The 25,779-nt window shown below is 40.4% G+C and overlaps 1 protein-coding gene across 6 annotated transcripts in view; it reads left to right on the forward strand.

The window, feature by feature from the left end:
* The window catches only part of PDE5A (phosphodiesterase 5A), a 109,511-nt gene that overhangs the window by 47,279 nt on the left and 36,453 nt on the right, over positions 1-25,779 (forward strand). For all 6 annotated transcript variants that reach the window (XM_019744519.2, XM_019744515.2, XM_019744520.2 and 3 more), the window contains 7 exons: positions 753-842; positions 3,135-3,272; positions 5,315-5,382; positions 13,143-13,251; positions 14,231-14,318; positions 19,848-20,023; positions 21,950-22,009. In XM_019744519.2, coding sequence (XP_019600078.2) covers positions 753-842; positions 3,135-3,272; positions 5,315-5,382; positions 13,143-13,251; positions 14,231-14,318; positions 19,848-20,023; positions 21,950-22,009 — 729 coding nt within the window. The remainder of the gene's footprint in view (positions 1-752; positions 843-3,134; positions 3,273-5,314; positions 5,383-13,142; positions 13,252-14,230; positions 14,319-19,847; positions 20,024-21,949; positions 22,010-25,779) is intronic.

Genomic DNA, 25,779 nt, shown 5'->3' on the forward strand with positions numbered 1-25,779 from the left:
GTCGTGCATTATTTGCTTATAATCCATTAATGTAACTCTCTTGAAAGATTTGCATCCTCAGGCCGTATCATCTCTTGGCAAAATAAATCCATGATTGTGGATAATGTATGCCATGCAAAGATTTATTTTAATCAATTAATATAATTGTGAGCATATCACCTAAGTGTGGTGTAATGAGAATGATAGATCCATGCTGAAAAGGACATGTTTAAACTAATATTTGCAATTTTGTACGGGAACATAAATATTGCCAACATTTTCTTAACAAGTATATAAGCTTTATTTGCTCCAGTAACAAGTTACAAACTATTTATACCTTCTCAGCATGGAGCCAAGTCTTAATGTCATTCAGACACTACACCAAATTTTGCATAAAGCAAATGTCAGTTTCAAATGATATAAAGACACCTGCATCTTAGTTCCTCCCCTCTGTCTCCTTGTTCATTTATACCTAATGCATGACTTTAGGAGACCATGTCAACACTTGTCATCCAATAGTTGTGACATTCAGGACATACTTGCTGTGTCCTAAGTTTGTGCCCATAACGTGCTGTGCCCATAACTTGCTGTGTCCCATAACTTGCTGTGTCCCATACAGCTCCTAATTTTTTGCAGAATAAGCATTCACACTTTGGGCTTTCTACTTTTTATATCAACTGCGAATGTTTGTGGATGCCTTTTGTGTTTCAGGCAATATAACAAGACAGTTTTATAGACGATTCTTATTTGGTCTTGTCTTAACTGTTTTCTAGGACTTTGCTGCTTACTTGGCATTTTGTGGTATTGTTCTTCATAATGCCCAACTCTATGAGACTTCACTTCTGGAGAACAAGAGAAATCAGGTAAATCTGGTTACTAGAGAGAGGGTACAGAAATTCTTTTTTAAAACTTGTAAATTTTTATCCAAGTAATATATGTGAATGATTAAAAATGCAAATAGTACAGATTCAGTTTCTAAACATTTTATCTGTTTCTTCTAATAGTTGCTTCCATTTCCTATTTCCCATTCTTTGTCTCTGTTAGACAATATTCACTAATTTAACAGGTGAGGGTTTATTTGACGTATACCCTTTACTTGCATTATCCTAATCCTACCAATATCATTGTCACTGTTTTGAGTTATTAGATAGGTTCATTTATAAGGTTAAATAAGACTTTCAGTTCCTGCTCTGTCAACTAGAGACCTCATCTCTTGATACCCTGCTTTCTAAGATGAGGATGTTAGCATCCCTCACGTCTCTTTCCCATCCACCACTCCTTACCTCTGCTTTCCCATCTGGATTTTTACATTGCCCACATTGAGAACACATATGTTATCTCCAACCATGATTAACTTCTCTTAAGCTTTGTCTAAGTTAGTTCTAAAGTTGCAATTTAAAATAAGGTGTTTATAAGTACCATGACTGTGTAAACATTGTTCATATTAGTTTTTCTTGACGTTTCTGAATTCTCTTTTATTTTACCTGAACTGTTTGTTCTAGTGTAGCCTCATGCTGTTGTTTTTCCCCCCCAGACTCTTGGGTATTTAGAAATTCTGTTGAGTTCTTTTTCTTGGAGATCTCCACACTAAGGTTCTCCAACTTTTCTCTTCCAAGTTAAATCATTCCTCCCTGTGCCTGCTGCACATGTGTCTTCATAGAACTTGCCTTCATTACTTTCTTAGAAAGACTCCTCTGCTTAGCCACTGGATCCTGTAATTCCTTCTGTCTTTGTTTACTCGTTTGTTTTATTAAAGCACATTCTCAACTGTTTGAGAAAGGACATGGGTGTCGCTTTTGAGTCCTTGCATGTATGAAAATATCTATTGTACCATCCTACCAGTTTGGCTGGGTATAAAATTCAAAATTGAGAAATCAGTTTCTCAGATTTTAAAGCTAGTGCTTTGTCTTCCAGCTAACATCCATGTTGTTTTGATTCTTCACTCTTTGTAGATTTTTTTTTTTTATGTCCGTAGGCTTTTTTGGATTATTTCTTTATCTTTGCTTTTGTAACTTAATTTCACAATATGACTTTTTCTTTCTTTCTTTCCTTCCTCATCCTGTTACCTGGTCATCCCTTTCAGTCTGGAGGCTTAAGCCCTTCAGTTTTATGTAAACTTTTTTCGTTATTTCTTTGATAATTCATCTCTCTTGCTCTCTCATTTTCTCCTTTTAGAACTTGTGTTAGTAAGACTTTGGACCTTCCATTACCTTCAACTGCAGTATTTTCCTATCTGTTTCCACACTCTATTATTGCCACCCATTAATCCAATCCTCATTTTTATGAACACAGCTGTGATCTTGTCACTTCCTCCCTGCAATTGATCACCATCCAAACTGCTCCAAGAGACATACAGGGCTTTTGGTGTTTCCTCTCTGCTTAACTCTGCAATCTCATCTCCCCAGTTCTCCTCTTTACACTCTATATTCTCATAAAACTTGATCAAAACGTGTAATATGTTACTGTCTCTCAATTCAGTTATTTTTGACTGAGATATTTTCCTTATCCACATCAGCAGAATGATTCCTACTCATCTTTCAGGCCTCAGCTAGGATAATATCACCTCCAACAAGTTTTCTGTAATACCTTTTCTCTCCCCTCATCACACAAATACTTTGTGAGATTAGAAGAAATTTTATGGAATTTAAAGGAAAGAGAAATTACCAGGAAAAACACAAATAGAACTCTGAAAACTTTGTTTACTTTGAACAGTATTTACTGTGCTCTGTCAAAATGTTGATAATGTTGATAAACATGTATTATTTATAAACAGTGTGATTTATGTATCAGATACTGTTCACAATGCCTTATAAGTGTTAACTTGTTTAGTTCTTACAACATTCCTATGATTTTGGTACTGCCAAAATCATCCCCATTTTCAAGAAACTTGCCCTAGATCACAAGGCTAGCAGGAAAGGAAGTCAGGATTAAAGTCTGATCACTCTGGGTTCAGAGTCTGTGATTGTAACCGCTGTATTAACTGCGCTAGTACTTAATAGGGAAGTTTTGTTGGTAAACAGAGACTTACACATTTAATACTTGAATGCAAACTTGGTTGTGTGCATATATATAGAACTTCTAATCCATATAAATCATTGTGTCATGTTAATAATCACAAGCAATTACTAAGTAATAAGCTCTTGTTTCTCGTCTAGGTGCTGCTGGACCTTGCTAGCTTAATTTTTGAAGAACAACAATCACTAGAAGTAATTCTAAAGAAAATAGCTGCCACTATTATCTCCTTCATGCAGGTGCAGAAATGCACCATTTTCATAGTGGATGAAGATTGCTCCGTGAGTACAGAGTATGACTTTTTTATTTTTAGATGGACACTTATATCCCTTAAAGCACTGCTTTTAAACCCATGTTAGCCTCAGAACCCTCCCTTGAACCTGACTGTATGTGGTGTTTACGCAAAGCCAATGGCAGTGTGAGCTGTTGTGGCTGAAGAGGGGTAGAGGTGAGGTTGGAGGCTGCCTTCACGCACCCTTTCACCTTTGCGTCCCTCCTCTACGCAGTCACCACGGGAATATCTATGTGCCGCTTTGGTCAGTGGCTCCACTCCCTGGATGGCGAAGTGCATTATGATCACAGTGCTGACTCTCCATGGTCAGGAATAGTGGTGCCCTGGCTGCTGTGGACAGGGAGATTTTCCCATCCTGAATGGGTTGGGTATAAAATTTTCTTTTACTGGAAATTGTTTAAAAACCAAAAGGCATGGCCCAGTAGAGAAGAGGTTATTGAAGGTGCGCCTGTAAGTCCCTAATCTTTTACCAACAATGGAAAACCACTCAAGTGTTCTAACTGGTACCTTTCAAGCCACTGATTTGTAACGTATGGAAAACAGATGTGTGTGGAAAGATTGTGCTCATCGAATGCTGGTTACTTCTAGACGGGACAACTGAGTTTGCCATTAGAATTAGGACCTCTAGCCGAAGGCAGTTTTCCTTTATGCAATTTCTTTCTCTTCTCAGCCTGTGAACCACTGCTTTTGGGATGTTTCTTTTTTATGTAATGTTCGCTTTCTTTTTCCTTTAGACCCTGAGAATATGCTCTTCATTGTGGGTCAATAGGAAAGAATGGGAGTTACCACTTGTATAGGTTAGCTACAATCCATATATGATGATATCTGAATTGATTTCTTTTGGGAGGGAAGTAGAATAAAAGATATTTAATTTTTATATTAAAATTTTTTAACTGTTTTGGATAGTAAGACAGCACTGTATGACCCAACATTATCTGAATCATTTTGTATGTGGGTGTGCGTAATTCTTATTAACAGGATATTAATAAACGAGAACTCACTATACTATAAGATAATCAGTATTCTCCTGGATATTACTTCATATTTTCAATCAGTTATACAATCTTTAGTATAGAAATGGTTACAAGATAGCAGCCATCCTTTTAAAGTTCAGGTCAGAACTCATTAATGCAGTATGTCAATTTATCCTGTTTCCTCTGTGACCTGCTCTTCATTTAATTTTTGAAAGTTGTACATCAGGCATTCCTTATTTTGGCAACTTAAATACCGCTTTAATTAACATTCAGCTCACGCTTCTACCGGTTACTACTTATCATGGCAGCAATTGATTTGGACCAGTGGTGCTTGGAAGTATAGCCCAGCAAAATGCCCATTAGTACATTTTGCTCACTTTTTAACAAGTTAGTTGCTGGGTTTAGAAAATGAATTAAGTGACTTGATGTTTGTGTATATTACAGTTATTTGTTTATTAAAAATATTTCAACAACACTACCAAAAATCGAAAGCTTACCAAGAAAAAAAATGTACTCAGCATTTATTTCCCCAACGTAAACTAATATTTCTGTGTTTCCTTCCAGTTTTTATTAGGTGTAAATATAGTTTGGTTGTGAATATGTATTCTGTTTTTTAATATAACTTCAAAAGTATTTCCCTATGTAGCTAAAATCTTTACAATTATTTTAATGATCTCATAAAACATTGGATGATATGTCTTTTTAAAAAGATATTCTTTATCTGGGATCTAACAGCAACAATCAATATATGCCCAGATGCAAAAACTCGAGGATTTTGACTAAGTACAGAGAAATTTTGAAGCTAACATATTTATCAACACCTGGTAGAAAAAAATAGTACTCAAATTTCTTACAAGTGGAGATCAGAAACTACAGGAACGTGACTTTTAATAATGGGATGTCATAAAGTATTTGGTTCAGTTCAGTCTGAGAGTAAATTAAAAAAATATATAACTATTAGTAGGTCAGTCATTCCTTACACATGTATGTCCGTATCTAGATAGTTTTTATTACCTTGTCAGGCATTTCTCAGTCTGTGTTGTCGCTCTATTTTCAGGATTCCTTTTCTAGTGTGTTTCACATGGAGTGTGATGAATTAGAAAAATCATCAGATACTTTTACAAGGTAAAATGACTTAATCTCTGTCTTTATTCGCAAGTATATAATACTGGCTAAATTCCTTCCCCACATTTCTCCCCCTATTTTTTCTCCACAAATAATTTTGTTTATGAAAATACTTTACTGTTTGATGTTTAAAAGTTTCATTTTTTTTCCCCCACTACCGTTGACCTATTAGAGAATTATTTCATAGAATGAATGGTGTCAGAAGAACTGTATTTCAGTTCTGTTATTTCATTGCATGTTGGAGCCTCACGGGAAATTTAACAGGCTTCTGAACACACTTTTCTATGCGTCTGTTCTGCTATAGAATCAGCATGGGAATGCACCCCAGGACTAGAGTCAGATCAGACTTCTTTTGTAATTCATTTCTTTCTCATGTTTTTCATAGCTTTTAAGTTTGTAATCACATTTTTGTTAATTGTCACTCAGAAACAATAGAAAGTATTTATATGGTGGAGGTTGTAGATGTCATTGCCCCAGTTTTATATGTGGTTTCTGAAAAATTTGCAAAGGATTTAGAGTAAACTACCAAATGTTCTTTCTCATATTTCCTTTTCACCCTTAGCAAAAACTGGTGTCGTTTGGATAAGTGACAGGATATTCTAAGGAATATAAGTCTGCCAGGCTAAAGCATTGGAAATCCTTGGGCACATTATGCATTGTTTATTTCTTTCAAATTATTTTACCACTACTTATTGATATTATATCTGAAAGCCTCATATGATCATGGAAATAAAACATTATCTTAACTTTACTTTTTGACATTAAATTTCCAGATATTTTTCACTACACTTGACCTATCTGAGAATTCTTTGGTGTAGTGAACAAAGTCACATGAGTACAGTTCTCAGTAACTAAGCATTTGGTGGTCATGCTTTAAAAATAACCTTTGTGCAAATCTAGACTACAGAACATTCTATGAGATAACTGGGCTGGTCTCATCGAAAAGTCCGTGTGACTGAGTTCTTGGACCTAACAGCCAGAGGCTGTGCGGGAACCCTGCTTAGATCCCCATCAGACATGTTTGTGGACCATGGGGAATTTGTATGTGGACCGACTACTAGCTGGTGATGGGGAGTTATCGTTACTTTTTCTTTGGAATTAGAAAGATACTTGTGGTTAGCAGGAGAATGTTATTATTTTTAGGGGATTCATGCTGACATATTTAAGGATGAAGTGTTATGATGTCTGCACCTCACTTTAACTTGGTTCAGCCAAAGACAAATAAGCAAATATAGCTAAATTTAATATATTTAAATAAATATATCCCAACATACATCAATACATAAAGCAAATGTGGCAAAATATTAAAAATTATTGAATCTAGGCGTAAGATATTCATTGTACTTTCAACTTTTTTGTATTTCAAAATGTTCATCATAAAAAATTGGAAGAAAATGCCTGTAATAAAAAGTTGGAAGCAAAATGGAACAAAAGTCATGTCTGCAGATCATATAAAGCAGAACTGCCTAGCATAACACCTGACTGACTGCACAGCCTGGTTTTGGTCTGACCATCCTAATGGCTGACCCTGTGGGTCAGTGCAGGCCTGCCGAAGCCATCTTGTGCCCTCGAATGGACCCTTTCCTTTCTTTTTCCCCTGCCATCTTTTCTCACATTTCCTGTCCTCCTAGGTCTTCCCCCATCCCAATGGAGCAACTGTACCACAGGGACTTATGTTGCTTAAGTGATTATTTTTAAATCAAAACTCATTATTTCTAGACTATTAGTTTAATAATATGACACAATGAAAGGTTGGTTCTCCTATTAAAGGAATTTTAGAAATTAGCAGAGGGGCAGGATGTAACTTGGGGCAGATGGGAATTCACTGGACTCAGAAGGTACCCCCGACAGGCCTTTGCTGCTGACCTGGGTGAAGGGTGGGTGCCCAGGGAGATAAACCAGGTGTCTCTACCCAGAGATTCTTCTGCTGCCCACGAGCTTAGTCCACATGGTCATAACTGAGTTGCTGACCTTCATCTCCCTCTCAGCATTGCTGGTCTGAACTGGGGTTCATATCCCATTTCCATGTCTGTTCTTTCCTGAGCCGTGTGTGTGTGTGTGTGTTCTGGCATATATGACACTGTTTAGTTAGTATCGAATGCTTTTTGGATGTGTGATAATATGCACATATTCTGCTGAGTGCGTATGCCTCCCCCTTACATGCTGGCATCAGGCTATACTTCCTAGTTCAGTTAGGAACTTTCTTATTCTTAGGACAAGCATTAATGTATTTTATCATATTTTGCTGTGTGTAATGCACACCCACATTTTTAGCCCAAACTTTCAGAGAAAGAAAATCTTTTATTTTAATTTTTTAATTCAAATTTTTATTTGTTTACATTTAGGTACTTGTTTTTTGTATTATAAAAAAATTTTAACATTTATTTTTTTAACATATTATGGTACAAGAAATTTTATGTAACAAATAATTACAAGACACAAGAACAGACACAAGGTACAAGACATTTTATGTACCGGTAACAAATTTACAATATTTACACTTCATACACGGCCAAGAGCTCTTCATCGTTGCAAGTTTGTAATAAGTTCAAGAAAACCAATTATCATATTCCAGGGTATTATTTTGCATATGGATATCGTTATTGATTTCTAGAGTTACACTTTTAACTCATAAGTATAAATAAAAGAATTAAAAATATTTATATAGATACGGAATTAGTACTGCCCCTGTATAATGCACATCCTTATTTTTCCCTCAAAAATTTGGACAAAAAAGTACGCATTATACACAGCAAAATACGGTATTTTGATTTTATGATGCTATGGCATTTTGTTTCTTTTTATAAAGAACATTTTAGAAAGCTTCTAGATAAGACACCTGTAAATATTTGATTATTGTACTTTTCACCTTGCATAAATAATGAATTTCTATGTATATACAAATATAAAATATAAATATATACATCTATATTTATGAATTTATATTTATCTATGGGACAATGGGAAAATCATTATGATAATGCACGTTAAGTGTATAAAATAATGAAATATTTACATTTACCTTTGAATATTTGTGCAGCAGCATGTCCGTGTAATTACGTTTAATCTTTATTATTAATTCAGCCTGGTCCTCTAATTCCTTTTAGCTGAACAAGCCCAGTGACTTAGTGTAATAGTGCCCCCTACTGGTGAATATGCTTTTTTTTTTTTTAAGCAAAGTCTTTTACTATATATTTAATTTTTTACTATTATTTGATTTGTTTCTGATGAATACTACATTCCCTCTCTATAGGACAAATAGAGGCACCTTTTCACTTATTTCTTTAGTCATTTCAAAATAGTCTTAGTATAAAAATTATTTTTTACAAAGGCTAACTAGGTCAGTGTGGTTATCTTAAAAGAGACTAATTTTCTTGGATCATTTTAACTGATTCATTAAATGATCTTACAGTAACAAAAATTGTTCAACACTAATGCCTTATGTCAGCAAAACATTTTAAACTTAGCCTTTATTTTAATAATGCAATGAAAGACCTCTTAGTGATGTAAATGTGTTTTTACCGTAGTAAAAATTAGGTGTCAGGCTGAATTTTGCAAACACTCTGAATTAGAATGGTTTGGTAACTTCAGCACTCTGAACAAGGACTAAACTGGTATTCACATCTCACCATCAGATTCTGTATTATCTTGCTGAAGTTGCTTATTGATAGAATTCAGGCCTCATCAGCTCTCATTATTGAACATTGTCAGCATCACACTCTCCAGGAGATGCACTGCAAGGCAATTGGGTGATGTTAGCAATAGGCAAACCATTCACGTTAGGCTGTTGCGTGTCAGTTGACGTACATGGCTCACTTGGTATTTTCCCAGCCAACCCACTTGTTATATTTTATAAATTAAAATGATATTGAAGACAGTTTTGAAATGTTAAGTGTAAAACTAAAAAATATTGATGACACACATGATACATAATTATTAGAATCATATCGTCAGTGGGAGAAAGGACAGTAAGCTGTTGGGAGTTGGGTCGCCGAGAATTTCTGGAGGGAAGCTCATTTCCAGATGGCCGGAGGTTTCAGTTTGTGGGCTTCAATTCAAACACCCACCCAGCCAGAAGGAAACATGAGTATGTCTAGTTTATGTTAGCTCTAAGTTTTAAGAAATAGATATTTTAGTTCTATAATTCCCTATTTGTTAATTTTATGTGAATATGACCAATACATAGAATCAGTCCTCTAAACTCACTTTCTTGGAATATGCACATATATGTACTAGTTAGTACTTGGTGATTATTATTATATTAGAAAACATAATTATAGTTAGATACAGTAGTGCTTACTACTATAAAAAGTAATGAAAGGGTTTTTACTACTTTAAAAAACTGTGGATACAGGGTAGAAGAGAATAGACTCTGAAATCAGAATAATTATATTTAAAGTTAACTTCCACAACTTACTAGCTGTAGGGCTTTAGGGCTTTGTATAAATTATGTAACCTCTGGAAGCCTCAGTTTCTTCATCTGTAAAATGGGGATACCGATAGCAGGATCATAGTAAGGACTAAACGAGATAATGCACATAAAACACTTCAGAAAATTTCCAGCACATAGTAAGTACTCTGTATTAGCTGTTATTTCTGTCTCTTCAATGTGTTTTTGTCTTTGGTTGCTATAGCCTGCAGTGTTTCCCATTAGTGCTAAACACAGATTTCTCAGTGTGTCCTGCCTCCATGTCCCCAACTGTCTTCCCGAGGATGCACTCTTGTACAATTCCACTGATCTGATATCCACTGTGCAGAAAGCCTGAGACATCTGAGTTAGCCCGGCTCCTCCAAGAAGCAGGTGCTAAGGCTGGATTAAATGTGCAGGACATTTATGAGGGGAAACCCCCTGTGAGAATCAAGGGGGAAGGAGCTGGGAGAGGCTAGGAGAGCCATCAGACCCTGCACAACCCTGTGACCCAGCAGGAGAGAGAAGGGGATGGAAAGAGGGAGGGTTTGATGGAAGCATCTGCAACAGCTGGCAGTTGTAAGAAAAGTTTGGCAAGGCTGCTGGAAGGCCTCTAGCCAGAGTCTCCTGTCAGAAGAATCCTGGGTCTCCCAGGAGGGGCCGACTTTAGTTTTCCAGCTGTGGTCAGTCTGTCCAGGAGCAGTCGTGGGAGGCGCGGCCTCAGTGCAGATGTGGCCCTGGGCGCCAACGCACGGCAGCTGGAGACACTGGCCAGGTCCGCCTCCTGGTGTAGGACCTCAGAGAGGTGCAGACTGCTTGCATGGCACTTTCAGATCATCCACTACTATCCTAGCCTCACACCTTCAGTGCAAAACCACCACTTTATTCCTACCAATCTGGAACCAGTTAATGTTCCCAAATACACAGAGAACTCTTCCACTTCAGCAGCATGTTTCGTGCTGGGCTTTTTTGTATTGTTTTGTTTTGTTTTCCCTCCCTAGAATGTACTCCCTTTCATCCCTGAATGTCTTTTAGGTGTTACCTGTCCATCTTCCCCACACGCATGCTGTTGCATTGTTACCAGTTGCCCTAGTTTGAGTTCAGCTTGACTGTGAATTGTAAACGCCCAAAATAAAGATGCCTCAGCAAGAATGCAGTGTTCTTACTCTCTCTGAGAAAGCCCAGAGGTCGGCAGCTCAGGCCCTCTACAGACGCCCCGGGGAACGTGGCATCTTGGGGGGTTCTCTTCTGAATCTCCAGGGTGCTGCCCTTTTCTTTGGGGTCAGGCGTGCAGCTCCAGCCATCTTGTCTGTGTTTCAAAGAGTAGGTAGAGGGCAGTGAAAGAAGGGGCAGAGAGCATGCACCAGCTGTGTTTGTGGTGCGGTTTCTAGAAGCAGTCACATGTCCTCTTACGTCCTAATGGACTAGAACTTACGCATGTGGCAACACCGAGCTCCAGGGCGGCTGAGCTATGCACATCCTTCATTCTGGGGCCGAGTGTCCAGAGGAAGAGGAAGGGAGTCCTGGAGGGGCAGCTGGCAGCCTCTGCGGCAGACTCTTCCTGAATGTGTGTCATTGTCCTGTCACAGCCTTCTGTGAGCTTCTGTGACAGCCACTGACCGATATGACTGTCTCCTGTGTGATGCCAGGGGTGCCCTTGACGGAGCAGGTGCCCAATCTGTATTTATTGAGCGTGGGAACTAAGACTTGATCAGCATTCCTTACAGAGTAAGAAGTAAAATGGTATCGCGTAACTTAATAAATCTAATTCTCATTTTTCACTAAAGCAACCATTAGGAAAACTGAAAAATTTCAGGGAATTAAAAAAAAAGAATTAGGTTTCTGTTGATTTAAAAGTAACTTTAGTATTCTTCCTTCTCGGTGTCGACACCTCTAGGTCTGATTTTATCCTCTCTGGCAAGTAGCTTAACTATTGTGGGTTTCATCGGCTCCCACTGTTAATATGATGATGAAAATCATTAATAGTATTATTATCATTTTAAAAAGATTTGGACTAAGATATCCTCCCCAATGTACCTCTTTCTCACATAACCACTCTTGGATTTTTCTTGTCTTTACTAAAGCTTATTTTCCTTTCCCGAGACTATGCTATCAGTGGAATATTTGTAGTTTTAAAAATTGTTTTATCAACCTAAATACTTCACTTACTGCACAACCTTTTCTTGGGATTCCACCCAGATAATACGAATGAAATAGGAGCCCAAGCGAGTCTGTGATCTGCGTTTCCATGCTTTTTCACTTACACGTAATATCCGACATGTGGTCAGTACCTGATGTGAACAAATGACACTTAAGGCAAAATGTACAGCAGAGAAAGGAGAGACTAACATGTCTTGCCTAGGAATGGGGCCAGACCTTAGGTATCTCTGTGGGATCACTGACACTCAAGGACAGGATTTGAAGCCACTGTCCAAGAAGCAGTGTGGGGAGGACAGAAGATAGAGGAACTCTTAGAACTTTGAGAACTTGGAACAAGTGGCCATTTTTTCCTGAGGCGTACATTTCATTCTGCAATGCCTCCCACTGTTTGGTTTCCCTGTTTCTTTAGGTAGTGATGTTAAAACTAAGATAGGCAGATCCTTAAAGTTGGAGTAAATTTCCATAACCTGGCCGAATTCATCCCCATCACCCAGGAACGTATGAAGTTTCCTGATGAAAACACATGTTGTATCTTGTTTTCCCAACTCCAGCACTGGCACTGAATTACGTACCCTCTACAACAGGTTAATCTTTTATGTTCAACCTATTAAGCAAGAAATTGGAAGAAAACTGGGGGAAATGTCAGTTCAAAAAGGTTTTTTGAAGACGATGAATTTTTGATTTACAAAGTATTATGGAAGACCTCAAAGCAGAAAAAAGAATTGAGAAGAGCTTAATAACATTCTTCTAGGCGTGCTTGCTTTTTTTCCTTGGATTGAAATGTGGAAAAGATTATTGGGATGGCTAGATAAAGTAAATAATTGAGGAAGTAAAACAGGCACTGGTCCTTAGTATTCTATAATCAGATGAAAAATAAGATATGGGAGAAAATTCATATGGATTTTTCATTAAATGGCACAAAAATCCGCATGCCCATTAACAATGGCAATGAGATTACCGAAGACATTTTAAAACTTGTTTTAGGTCATTGCAAAATTGTGGGTCTTTGTCTTTTCTAAACATGTCAATTATAGTAACTACCATACTTGTGGTAGTTACTGAATTTTCCAATTAAGGTATACACTTTGTCCTGTAATTTTAAGACTGGTGTTTTTCTCTTATAACCATTTAACTCTGCTTTGCCCGTGTTTTTTTAATGCACAGAAAGAGCTCATATCCATTATTTCCACAGGGAACGTGATGCAAACAAAATCAATTACATGTATGCTCAGTATGTCAAAAATACTATGGTGCCACTCAATGTCCCAGATGTCAGTAAGGACAAAAGATTTCCCTGGACAGTAAGTAACCCGATTTCAGCTGGGAGCTCGAAGGCTGTTTTGCCATCAGGTCTGTACTTGCAGTGAGTGACTGCAGTTGAAAGGCTGGCCCTAGAATTGCCTGTCTAGGAGTGGTCTGTCCTTTCCCTGATCTGATGAAGGAGAATCAAATAGCTTATAACAACACTTGAGTATTTTTCTGTGTACTTTCTTCAGTTTTGTTAACATGTACTAATGAATTATCATAAACTAATTTCGAGGTAGTTTAACTATTACCTACTTCATGTCAATGACACCCCTTAGTGTTGCTAGAATTCTTGAGTTTATTCTCGAAAAGTAAATTCCACATGGCTCGAACTTAGTAATTGGTGATCGAACACACTGAATAGCCTGTGAAAAATAAAGATCTGTTTTCCTTGACAGCAAACCTACAAAGATCAGTTTCTCAGACGTTGAAAACTTTGAATTCTAGTATTTTCTCTCATTTCCGGAAAGCGTTGCACTTTGAGGCAGCTGCCTGACTTTCTTATTTGCATACCTGGGCGGCATTTTAGAACGTCAGCAGTGTGAGCAGTAGAAGTAGTGGGGTGGGTGTGCTAGAGAGGGGCTAGCTGGTAACACACCTGTCCCCATGGTGTGATGCCTTGGGCCCCGCCCCTCTTAAGTTCCTGGATACACGTGCCACCAGGTGGAATGGCGTAGGCACCTGAATAAATATTTTGCTTCGTATTACTGTAAGCTGATTGGAAAGTTTCAAATGGGAAAAAGGAAATATAGGATATTTATCGTTTTTAATAATGTAAAGATTACTTGCTTTGTATTGCATCTACGTGAACTTCATTATAATTTGTACATTTTCTACACTCTATCACTCCAGCTAATAAAAAACAGATACATTAATGGTTTCACAAGTCCAGTATAGTTTATATGATAGCATCCAGTGGGCCAACCCATTTTTTCATGATTTTTAGCTGGTTTTTTTGGTTTTGTTTTTGTTTAGAATGAAAACACAGGGAACGTAAACCAGCAGTGCATTAGAAGTTTGCTTTGTACACCTATAAAAAACGGAAAGAAGAATAAAGTGATAGGTAAGCCTTTTCATTAACCTCCACACTGCACTTATTAAGGAAAAAATGTATTCCCAGAAAGTTCTTTCAAGTGTAAATTTAAATAAAATATGAAAAAGGTAAAAATTGGAATGACAAAAGAGTTCTGACACAACAGAAATTTGTGAAGTATCTTATTAACTATTTTTGTAATTGTTATAATCCTATTTTAAAAGAATTTTTGTATAAGAATGCTGTGGTGAAAGTTAGTAGATGGAGAGGCATGAAGTTGATAACATATACTGTTTTTAAAGTCATACTTCTTGGTTTTTTATTTTTCTTTACTGACTATGTGGGTTAGGTCGTAGGTTGTGTTCATTCATTTGTTTATTCATTCATTCATCAAAAATGTTTACTGAGCCTTCCACTGCTCTAGGCACTTGGGGTAAGTCAGTGAACAACGCAGAAATCCCTGCCCACAGGGAACATATGTTTTTACATGAGGTTATAGAAGAAGCATTTACTTCTGGAGTGATGGAAGAATGCATTCTCAGAAAAACAGAATGTTTTGTATTATTGTCATACTTATTTCTTGGCATTGCAGGTTATATCGAGTAGAACAGAACATACTGGGCTGTATGTGCCAATCATACATGATTGACAAGAAAATAGTTGGACCTGTTAACCTTCTTCCAAGTTTTGGAAATAAAGGAAATAGGAAGGCTAAACTTTTAAATAAACACACTAATGGAGCAAGGCTTAGCTATACACATTTATCTTAAAAAGTCTGATGGTTCCAGGTTTCAAGACTGGACTGTAATTTCATTAAAGGAGAGTATCAGTCAGAAAGGGAAGGGAGGAGGTATTGTTCATGGAAAAAGGGAAGAGACAAGTACTGAAAGTGCCTGTCCAGGTTCCGTCCAGAAGTCGGGGAACCCTTGCCCCTGGTGCAGACGGGGCTGTGGAGAGCTGTGGCATCCCTTGGGTGGCGATGGGGGTTGCAGGTCGTAGCCGCTTCCGTCGCTTGGCTGGAGTGCATCCTCCCTGGGTTTATGCTCTCAGCGTTCCGCCAATCCCTGACTTTCCTTGTTCTGGTCTTTTCCTCTGTAAGGCAGGCCAACTCATAGGAAGAGAAGGCCTTCTTCCCATGCTCTCAAATGTGTTGATGGCTTTGACACTTGTTTCTTACTGTAAATCAGTGAACTGGACGGCAGGCAGCGGGCTGGACAGCAGGCAGCGTCCCGCTTCCTGGAATAGGTCTCATTCTTGCTGGACAGTAATGCCATCCTGGTTTTATACCAGCCTCGTGAACTTGTTACTGTGACCCACCCAGAGGGATGGCTCTGTCCTCAGCGTGCCCATCTCATTTCTAAGCCTGCAGGCGGGAGCTCACATCCTGGCCTCGGGGAAGCCAGCCTGGCAACTCCCTGCGGGCTGTTTGGTCCCCGGCTCTCTTTGTATTCTCTGAGAAAAAGTGCGGCCCGTGAACATGTACACGAGCTCTCTTTTCACGATGGTCACCCATTGGATCGCTAACATAAAGCAACAAAAGAAAACTGATGGGAGCCCTACGGTGATACCAAGTCACTGTTCTATTACAAAATTCTAGGAAGTTCAAGGTGAAAACTACATTATAAATGTTATGCTGTTTTGGTGCTTTCAAATATAAGTATAAAGACTTATTATAAGCTGCCTTTGACCTTGAAAAATGGGAAAAGAAACTCCAGAAGGGATGTGTTACTCACAAGTAAGTTTCCATAAGGCGGAGGACCTCGTGGCAACCGGCCACGCCACGTCCCATTTCCTTTTTTCCTCAGCAGCATCTCAGTGGAGCATAACTGGGAATGGAGGTGACTGGAGGAAGTTATATGTCAGGTTTTCATCACTTAACCAGATGGTCAAGGGGAGGTAGCCAGGGGAAGTGCAGAGAACCCTGACGGGAGCAGGGCAGCATCCCGTCGGCTCCACGCGTCTCTGAACCAGTGAAAAGCACATTGCTCACCTCTGTGGAGTCGAACTAGCCTTTCAGATGTGCTCAGAATTCACATTCTGTTTCAGACAAGTGAACAAAACATTTTAAGGAATGCCTGTTGAAGTACTCAGACTCCTCCTAGCATGCATTTTGTCACCCTACGTGAGAACAGAGCCAAAAGAAAGCAAAAGTTTTTGGAGAGGAAAAATTCCCTGAAAATAAAAACAAAAAATAATTATCGTAATGGGGCTTTAGCGGGGTTCACGTTGATTCCAAGTACAAGAAGGAAAATGTCCAGTGTCTCCGCTGTGCTATGAGTGTAACAAAACAGGGAATTTGAATTCTCGACTAGCATGGAAAATATCATGGCTGTAGGTAACTTGTCTTACATGTCACAGACCAGACTCTGCTGTTATGTAATTCTAATAGAGAGGCCCCGTAGAGTTACATGCAGGAAGACAGATGGGCCCATGTGTTTTTTTGTAATCTTCCTTCCCCCTCATTTTTTTCCATTACTGACATTTAGATGAAATTATAGGCATTAGACCAGTACGGGGCCTGTTGTATCATCAGAAGTATTCCCTGAGGTTTTGTTTCATATCACGTGTCTTCTCAGTGTTCTGGCTAATAATGCAATGTTTCCACCACTTTGCTTCCAGCACCATGAAAGAAATGTTTTTCTCATTCAGCATTCACTTATTTTAACCAATTATTCCCCCCCTATTTATTAGGTTAAATATGCCTTTTTCCCATAGCATATTTATCAGACATTCTTATGCCTATTTTTCATACCAATTTCAGGGCATATTTTGAAGAAATTAGTCTTATTCCCATCCAAAAAAATAAGATAAGACCATCTCTACTTTAAATAATGTACATTTCCATCTCTCTCTTTGGTAGTGAATAAGTGTGATAAAAAGTATAGTGTAATACCACATATTGCTGGACAGTGAATTGAGAGAGAGAGACAGAGATGCCTTCCTTACTGAATGTGTGTCCTAAGCGGATCATTGCCCCGTCCTCTGCTTGTCTATGTGTTGTCACTTGATTCTAAGGCAGAAATAACTACTCCAAATTATATCAGTTTAAATTTGACTTCTACTTCATTTTATTTTTCATATTAAATTTTATAATTTGGCTATCACTAACTGCTCACTTGTTTATAAAATGTTTGCTAGGATTTTCCTAATGCAAGTGTAATTAAACTGTACGGTGTCATCACTTTTCTGTGGGAAGAGAGGTTCTTGACCAACATTTACAAAATTCATCCGGAAGGTTAATATATAAAAAGAATCAGAGACACATCTATATCTACACCTATATCTCTCTCTGTATATCTATTTCCATATCAATATCCATTATCTGCATCTATAGCTGACAGATTGTAACAGACACACTTTAGCTGTCCTGCTCTGAGCTGTGGTTGTGACAGCTGACTCCTAACATTTGTACACATAACATTGCATTTCAATACCTTTTGATTCCAGAGGTATTAATTAACGCTTCTTAATATATCCATCCAGTGACTTGACTGAGGCACAGACAGATGTGACCCGCTGTCCGGTCGTAGCCTGGCAGAATGCCCGACAGCCGCATCTCACCCCTCCTGTGGCCCTTTCCTTTTCACACATACAGTATTTCCTATGAAGTGATAAAAAGTACAATCTTGTTTATGAAAAATGGCCGTGTAGGAGAGAACTTTAGTAAAACTTGAGCAGCAATCCCACTGTGATGTGAGGCTAAGGGCATGGAACGCGTGACTCGCAGGGAAATGTGATTTGGGAGACAGCCAGAAGCCTATATAAACAGTTCCATATTTATCATTCGGGGATTCACAGAGGGTGGAGGACGCAGCCCTCGTGTTTTTACCATACATGGGACATGTTCCTGAAGATAACAATGCTGGTTGCTGTTTAGCCATGGTTTGGACTTGCAATGTCCAAATTCCCTCTGCTTTGTTTAACCTTTTTCTCCCTGATGTGTCAGAGAAGGGATCCTGCAGTCCTAATGCACGTAGGATAGAGAAGGCTGTCTCTACTGTCTGAAGTAGAGAAACTCAAACAAGGAAGAACAGAGATGAGAGCACAGACAATTTGTACTGCTCCCACGGTGGGTGATAAAGGGACGCAATGTACAACCTTGCATCCACGGACCGTGAAATCCTTTCGTGTGCAGGAGAAACAGGGGATACCAGACCACAGTCTTCATGGGAAAGTAGTTTGGGTCAAAGCTGCAGTCCTACCTTCCCTCATTAACTCAGTACATATTTTGGGGGTTCCTGCTGTGATGCCAGGCTCTTTGCTAGCTGAGGAGGTAGAACTGAAACAGTGAAATCTTGGAGCCCGAGATATGTAGAGCCCACAAAGAGAGACAGATATAAAATGCCCCGTGGTACTCGAAGTGATGGTGTTGGGATGCCTGCCTCATGGGGAAGGGAGGGTCCCAGCAAAGGGAGCCTGGGGAGTGCACAGGCCAGTGGACAAGCATAGGCAAATGTGCGGGGGCGGGGGTAAGGGGAGGGGAGCAAGCAGGAGGGTGGCAGTGGCGCTGCTGCAATGACAGCAAAGGGCACCCAGCCGCAGAGTGTGGTCAGAGGTGGCCTCTGGGGCTCAGGTGAGCTGGGGTTTGAATTTGAGACCTAAGCACACGAAGTGGCCTTGAGCAATGACTTCACCTTTCTGAGACTCAGTTTTCTCATCTGTGAAATGGGGGTGGTCACGGCTACCTCAGTGTAAATTGTGAGGACTAGAGATTATGTTTGTACTAAAGCACTTAGCACGAGGCCTCGACCACAGTAAGCACACGTCTGTTATTCTGTATTTAGGAACAGAAGAGACAAGGGCCTCCACAGCACTGTGTTACCCAGAAGTGGGCCCCCAGCTTCTCGCAGAGCGCACAAGGCTCAGAATCCCAGAACAACTAGTTCAGTAAGGATTTATCACAACGTTGATGTCACCTTCCATTGATATTGACAACATGTTTGACTTTCAAAGAGAGGCCAGGACAGAGGAGGTTATGATTTTCTTCAGACAGTAGTTCTGCTTTGATTTCTAAATAAATAAGTCATTTTTATTTGCATTTGTTTGAAGTATTAAAAGTTGTGGGCAAACGTGTTCTCCTAGGCACAAGGTGCATATTTGAAACGTAGACTATGTGAATTGTCTGTTGCCTGCATTCTATTTTGTATGTAATTGTGTTTTTTAACTTCTGGTTTCTCAGTAAGGAAAGGCAGTCTGCGTGACCCAAAATTCTGTGCATCAAAATTGTTCTCTTGGCAAGAGCACAAAAATCCAATTAGTGGCCAAAGGACAAACTGTCTTTGGGGACTCAGCTGACCTAAAACTCACAACCAAGTCTGGAAGAAGGCAGCACTCTAGGATTTCTGAACAGAGGCGACGTATGTTTAGGACTGAGAATAGAGTGTTATGTAAATTAATTCAGTTTACTTCTCTAGCTTAGATCTGTGAGGACTCGTGGGTTTGTTTGGAGATGACAGACATTCCTAAGCATGTAAGACAGTCTTTGGGGGTATGTGTTAAAATCGATAAAAACTGTGATCGTTCCTAATAACAGTTGCTCCATTTCTTGGATCGTTGTAGGGGTTTGCCAACTCGTAAATAAGATGGAGGAGAACACTGGCAAGGTTAAGCCTTTCAACCGAAACGATGAACAGTTTCTGGAAGCTTTTGTCATCTTCTGTGGCTTGGGGATCCAGAACACGCAGATGTATGAAGCCGTGGAGAGAGCCATGGCCAAGCAAATGGTCACATTAGAGGTGGGCCACAGCTTTGGGGACCTCCGAGCTGTAGCAAGTCACCATGTCTGTGATGTCATGGTGGCCTTTCCCATCGTGTGGTCCAGATCATCAGATCTTTATTTCTGCATTCAAACAACTAAGGAAACTGAGACCCAGGATACTTTAGAAACTTGTCCGAGGTCATGTGACGAAGCCACAACTCAGGCTGCGTGTCCCTTGACCATCTGCATTTTGGGCACAAGCCGTCCTTGCCCTGAGCCATGTGGTCACACACGTCTCCTGCCCCTGCTGCCTGCCCTGCCATCCCGGTGGCCTGAGCCTCCTGTCATTGCTCCTGGCAAGCAGCTGTAGTCACTTCTACATGTAGTCATTCAAAAACTAAAATAAAAAACAGAGACAAGCGAAATAAACACAGAAACCCTCATAAGTGCTCATAGATAATCAGAGTAAGGAAAAGGAAAAAGTCAACAAAAATCAAAGATAAACTCCTAGACTAGCCATTTCAGAATCTCTCAGAAACTTTCAAATTATAGATTTATGGGCCCCATTTCTGAAAATTCTGACTGAGTAAGTCTTGGGTAGAGACTGGAAATCTGCGTATTACAGGGCGGCCCGGTTATTCTGAACACGGGCACTAGTGGACCCCTGGCTTGGGGCTTGGCAGCAGGTAAGCCCCTCCCCAGGAGGCCAGCCCACCCAGGCGGGGCCAGCCCCTTCCACATGGAGTTCACTAACTGCCTTGAAAATGTGCACTTCCTGTAACGCAGAAATTTCCTTTTGTCATCTTAGACCAATTTACAGAAATGGACTTCAAAAAGCGCAAATGTCTGCTTAGTCATTTGTACATTGGTGTGAAATATATTTGAATGTTTGCCTGCTCTTAACCTAGTTGAGATGAGCGGGAATCAGTGTTTGGGATATCACTTTTCCTGGAATCCCTAATAAGTAAATACCCAACCTAAAGAGTTAGAAAGTTATATATTATAGGTCAAGCTTTATCAGTAACCAAGATGGTTACTTCCTAAGGTGAATTACACACTGAAGTTTTGCTATAGCATTGTATACGAGACCTCAGATTATACACCTCCGATTTGAAATCTCGGTTTCAAACACACATATATTTAAATTGTATATACACCTCATATATGTGTACATACAGTTTCATAAGTCTCAAAACAGTTACCTTATCTATCACTTGTGAAATGGGAGTGAGTGGGTCTCATGTTCGGTTGTAAGAGACAGTGAGCCCAACCTCTACGTGCACTGGGGTGCACTGCAGGGTGAGGGAGCGGGGTCCCTGGCCCCTGGCCTCTCGCTGGGTGTGAGCTCACAGCCACGTCCTGAGAGCACCTGCGCCTGGGGGCCTCCGCTGTCAGTGGGTGGATCCCTGGGCTGGCACTGCTGTGCCAGGCTCTCAGTCCCATGAATGTACAGGGCTCCCTGAATCTGATGTTTATGTCCTAGCCATGCAGTTTTTCTTTATGAAGTCTCCATTGGTGACAGGCCTCATCTGAGAGCCACTTCTAGACTGCCTGCTTTCCAAACATCAACAGTAAAATGTCACTTTATGCAGAGGTGTTTTACCCTAATTATACATCCAAGCAAAAATAACTAAAGTCAGTATTAAAAAAAAAAATTGACACTAAGTTTTGTGCCAAGTTTGGTCCAATAGTGTGGCTTATAAGTAATGTGTCCATTATATGAACAATGTCAGAAGACAACTGACATGTTCTTTTTGAACACGGAGTATTCTTTTGTTTTCTGAAACAATTGAATTGAAGTTGGGGATTTTTCTCTCTGTTGAAGAAAGGGGAAACAAGATCTGGCACTCTGAGGGGCCTAGTTGTCTCTCCAGGAAGTTTTAGCAGAATTCCAAGTGGGACAATTCTGGTCCGCGTTTGGTAGTCCTTCTTCCATAACCTGTACCCCTGTCTGTCCTCACAGGTGCTGTCGTATCACGCTTCAGCCGCAGAGGAGGAAACGAGAGAGCTGCAGTCCTTAGCGGTAATTCTCCCCTCTTCTCTGTAAACACGACTAACTGCCCACATCTAATTACTACATAAATAGGCCTTTGTCGGGATATCTGCTTCTGCTAGTAATGGTCCCTTAGACATTTAATTAAACGTGGTAAATATTTAGATGGACATTCATAAAAATATTTAATCAACTCAAATTTCTTGCAGGCTACAAAGTCACTGATGATACAAAGCAAAAGATAATAATTTACGTTGGCTTTGTAATACATTATTTTATGATTCTGATTTTTTCCCCCATAATTGTTTTAATCTTTACATCTATCTTAGGCCAAAACTATTTTTAGTTTTCAGTTCCTGGGGAAATGGGGAAAGGTGACTGCAAAGTGATTGCTTGGTTAGGGTAATGATAACAAAGATTGTACTGATAACCTCTTCTGCGTTATTGAGAACTGAGAGTGACTTTAATTTCTGACCAGATGGCTATGGAGTGTTATTTGAAATTGGGTTCACTTAAGGCCAGTTCCCAAATTTTCCCTGCGTCCTATTTAGTATGTTGCGAGAGGAGAGCACGACGTGCCAGAACAACGTCCATGCCTTGCTTGAGATGCAGGAACATTTGAGGCACTTCCTCATTTGCAGCCACGGCTGGCCTTCTGAGCTTACATTTGTTTGAGATGACATAGATCAGGTCTGTGTGACATGTGACGAGCGTCGTAAGGAATGAGAAGGGTGTGACGAGGGTGTGGAGATGCTTTTTCATTGTCATCATCATCGTGGCCCACCAGATGCGAGCCCTCTGTCCCTTACAGACACTTTCTCACGTCAGCCGCACAGCTGCGTCATGAAGCCCACGCTGAGGCTGGAGAAGCCAAGTGGCTCCGGGTGCCACTGGCAGGAGGCGGGACACACCCTCAGCCTCCTGCGGAGCCGTGCACGTCACCGCTCTGCCGTCTGTTAGGAGAAGTGAGGGAGAGAAGGGAAAGCTGACTCAGCTGCTTTGACCTTGGTGATTGAAAGAATAATGGTGCCGTTCGTTAAGGAAGATGGAAATATTAAACAGGAAAACTGGCAGGTTTGATTTAGGACACGGGAAGTCTGAGGTGCTGGTGGGACAGCCAAATGGACATGACCATCAGGAAAGGCAGGACTCGAGTTGGGGGGGGCTGGTGGTCAGAACTGGAGGTGCTGGTTGGGGAGGTAACCCTAGGACTGGGGACCCCATGGTAGTGACGTCGTGGGAGCGAAACAGCTGGGAGGTGGTGGGGAGAGAGACATGCAAGATGGAGCACCGAACCCTTGTGAATGAAGGTTGAGATGGAGGAGCAGGAGAATAGCTAAGACAATAAGTAGCTGAGCAGGGAGGCAGACGGAGGACGGCAGGGGTCCAGCAGTTTCCCAAAGGCGGGCAGGCCCATGACTTGTAGGACGTTCACAAGCAGGAGCACTGAGCAAAGGCTTTGGGGTCTGTGAGGAGGTGACGATTGAGGAAGCAGCTTCAGGAGTGAAACGGCAGAGGCCAGAGGAAACGGTGAGAAAATGCAGAGCAATACAGCCTCTTTTTAAAAATCAGTTTTGTGTGAAACAGAGGAGTAGCAGCTTTGAAGCGTGTTGGCTGACTCACGCGAGGTTTTCAGTGTTCGTTTCGGTTCACCTCATGCTTGTGAACCGGGGTTGTTCACCAGCATGAGAGCCACACGTTCTTAGACACAGTGGGGGTCACAGGGTGCGTGTGAAGGGAGCAGGGCAAGATGGCAGGAGGGTTGGTCCTGGATGTGGCCTGAGCACTAAAGAGCGTCATTTGGCCAAGACAAGATCATAGTAACAGCTATGTTTCTGGGGCACTTACCGCCGTAAGTGCGGCATCTCTGCAGTTCTGTGTAAGTGAACCAAGTGTATTTAATCCACAACAGGCCTGTGCGGCAGTATAACCAGCATTTGAAATGCAGTTGGAGGTTGAGAGACCTTAGATTGTCCCCCTCAGGGTCTCCGAGTGATGGCGCCAGGATGAGCCCCGAGGGCCCGGGCTCAGCCCTCGGAGACAGCGAGCTACGCAGGAAGGAAGGACATCGAGGACTTGGCTTCCCCACTAAGTCACTGCGTGGGACGCTGAGTCGCTTGGCAAGGACAGTCTGAGGAACTTGAGGTGATATTGCCCTAAAGGTTAGGCTTCTTTTGGGGTTAGCCTCATTTGGAATAGGCTACATTTATTTTGTTCTCGACCGTATTTGAAGAAATGAGCATTTTTTCCAATTGTTTACAAAGGTGTATAGGTTTAAATTATCTTTCACATCAGGCTTACTTGGCCCATTTTTCTGATCCTCCTAGAATGATAAAGTTTGGAACTAAATGCATATCGTGAGATGGAAATGATCACATGGAAAGACACATTTGGAAGTGCTCGCAGGCTCTGTGGGATTATTGAGTTAGTTCTAAAATGAGGGAAGCTTACACTCTGCCTGCCACGTGTTGTTTGTTTTAGATAAATAAAAACTAGCATATACAATAATTTCTAAAGATAATGCTAAAAAAAAATCAGTAGGTTATTAAACTTTGTGTTTCACTTTGAAAATAGTATAGCCTTTCAGAAAAATCTGAAAATTATTTCCTCAATTATGTTTATAATTTTAGCAAGAGAAAAACACTTTGGGATAACCGAAAATTGCTATATTGCAGTATTGTTCAAAACCATCTGTTGTTCCATTTGGAAAATAGATTTCTGGCAGCTGCATTGAGAAATACAGGGTTACATAGCTTGTAGGTCAAGTAATTCATTTAAATTGGTTGAAATTCAGCAACCAATTGCAATTTTAATTTTCTATCAACCATATAAAAATTCTTTTATGGCTTCAACAACACAGGTGTTTGCATCACCTAGCAATTACCAAAACTGCTGTCTTTGTCATGTGTCTGATTCTTTACCTCAATTTAAAACCTAAAATAAGTTGAAAAACTGTCAAATATTTTCTTAATTTTTTTAAATTGAGTTGTTAAGAGAATTAAATAATGTACTAAAGTACACTAACTATGGCTGTGCCCAGAGGAGGTCTCTAGCTATACAAAAGTAATTTTGTTGATGGGAAATTCAGAATCCTTATTTTTTCCCCTTGATTCACTTGAGTTTTTTAATGGTGTTTATTGAGTTTCCTATTTTTAATCTAATCTTCTCTTGGCTTAAAATTGAGTGTAGTAGAAACAAGACCTTAAACTACACATTTTGCCATATACCTTTTAATGATCCTTAGTCACAGGTTATTGAGATAAAAATAAAAGGACCCCAGCTGACCTGGTTATGATAAAGTTATCAGAATGTAATACATGTGTCGTGCGGGGAGGCCTGCGAGGTCTCTGGTCCCGCTCCCCACATAAGAACGCAGGACATGGTGAGGCCAAACAGGAACACCCACGGAGCCATAGATAGGGGAGTCATACCACTATATTCTCGCTGGAGGCTGGGTTGGAGACACAGGAAACACACAATTCTCAACCCTCATTGCTCCGCTTACAGGCTCAGCCACCATCTTCTTGCCAGCCCCCATTTGCTGCTAGCGTAGCCATGGCAGTTATATTAGTGGCCAATGGCTCACTGGTTACAGCTGACGGCCAACTAGCCACAGCTGATGGCCATGCAATCACAGTTGATGGCCATTTACTACCTGAGCCAGCACTTTTCTATGTGAGGCCGAGAGCCTGGAAACTGCTTTTTGGGGTTCTGTCCCCACACTCCACCCCTACAGGCTCTCGCCTCACAATCTACGCGACAAGCGTCTTCCGCGAGGGGACCTGTGCGAGGAGCCTGGG

Source organism: Rhinolophus sinicus, linkage group LG07, assembly GCF_036562045.2.
Source record: "Rhinolophus sinicus isolate RSC01 linkage group LG07, ASM3656204v1, whole genome shotgun sequence".
In the NCBI taxonomy this organism is placed as follows: Eukaryota; Metazoa; Chordata; class Mammalia; order Chiroptera; family Rhinolophidae; genus Rhinolophus; species Rhinolophus sinicus.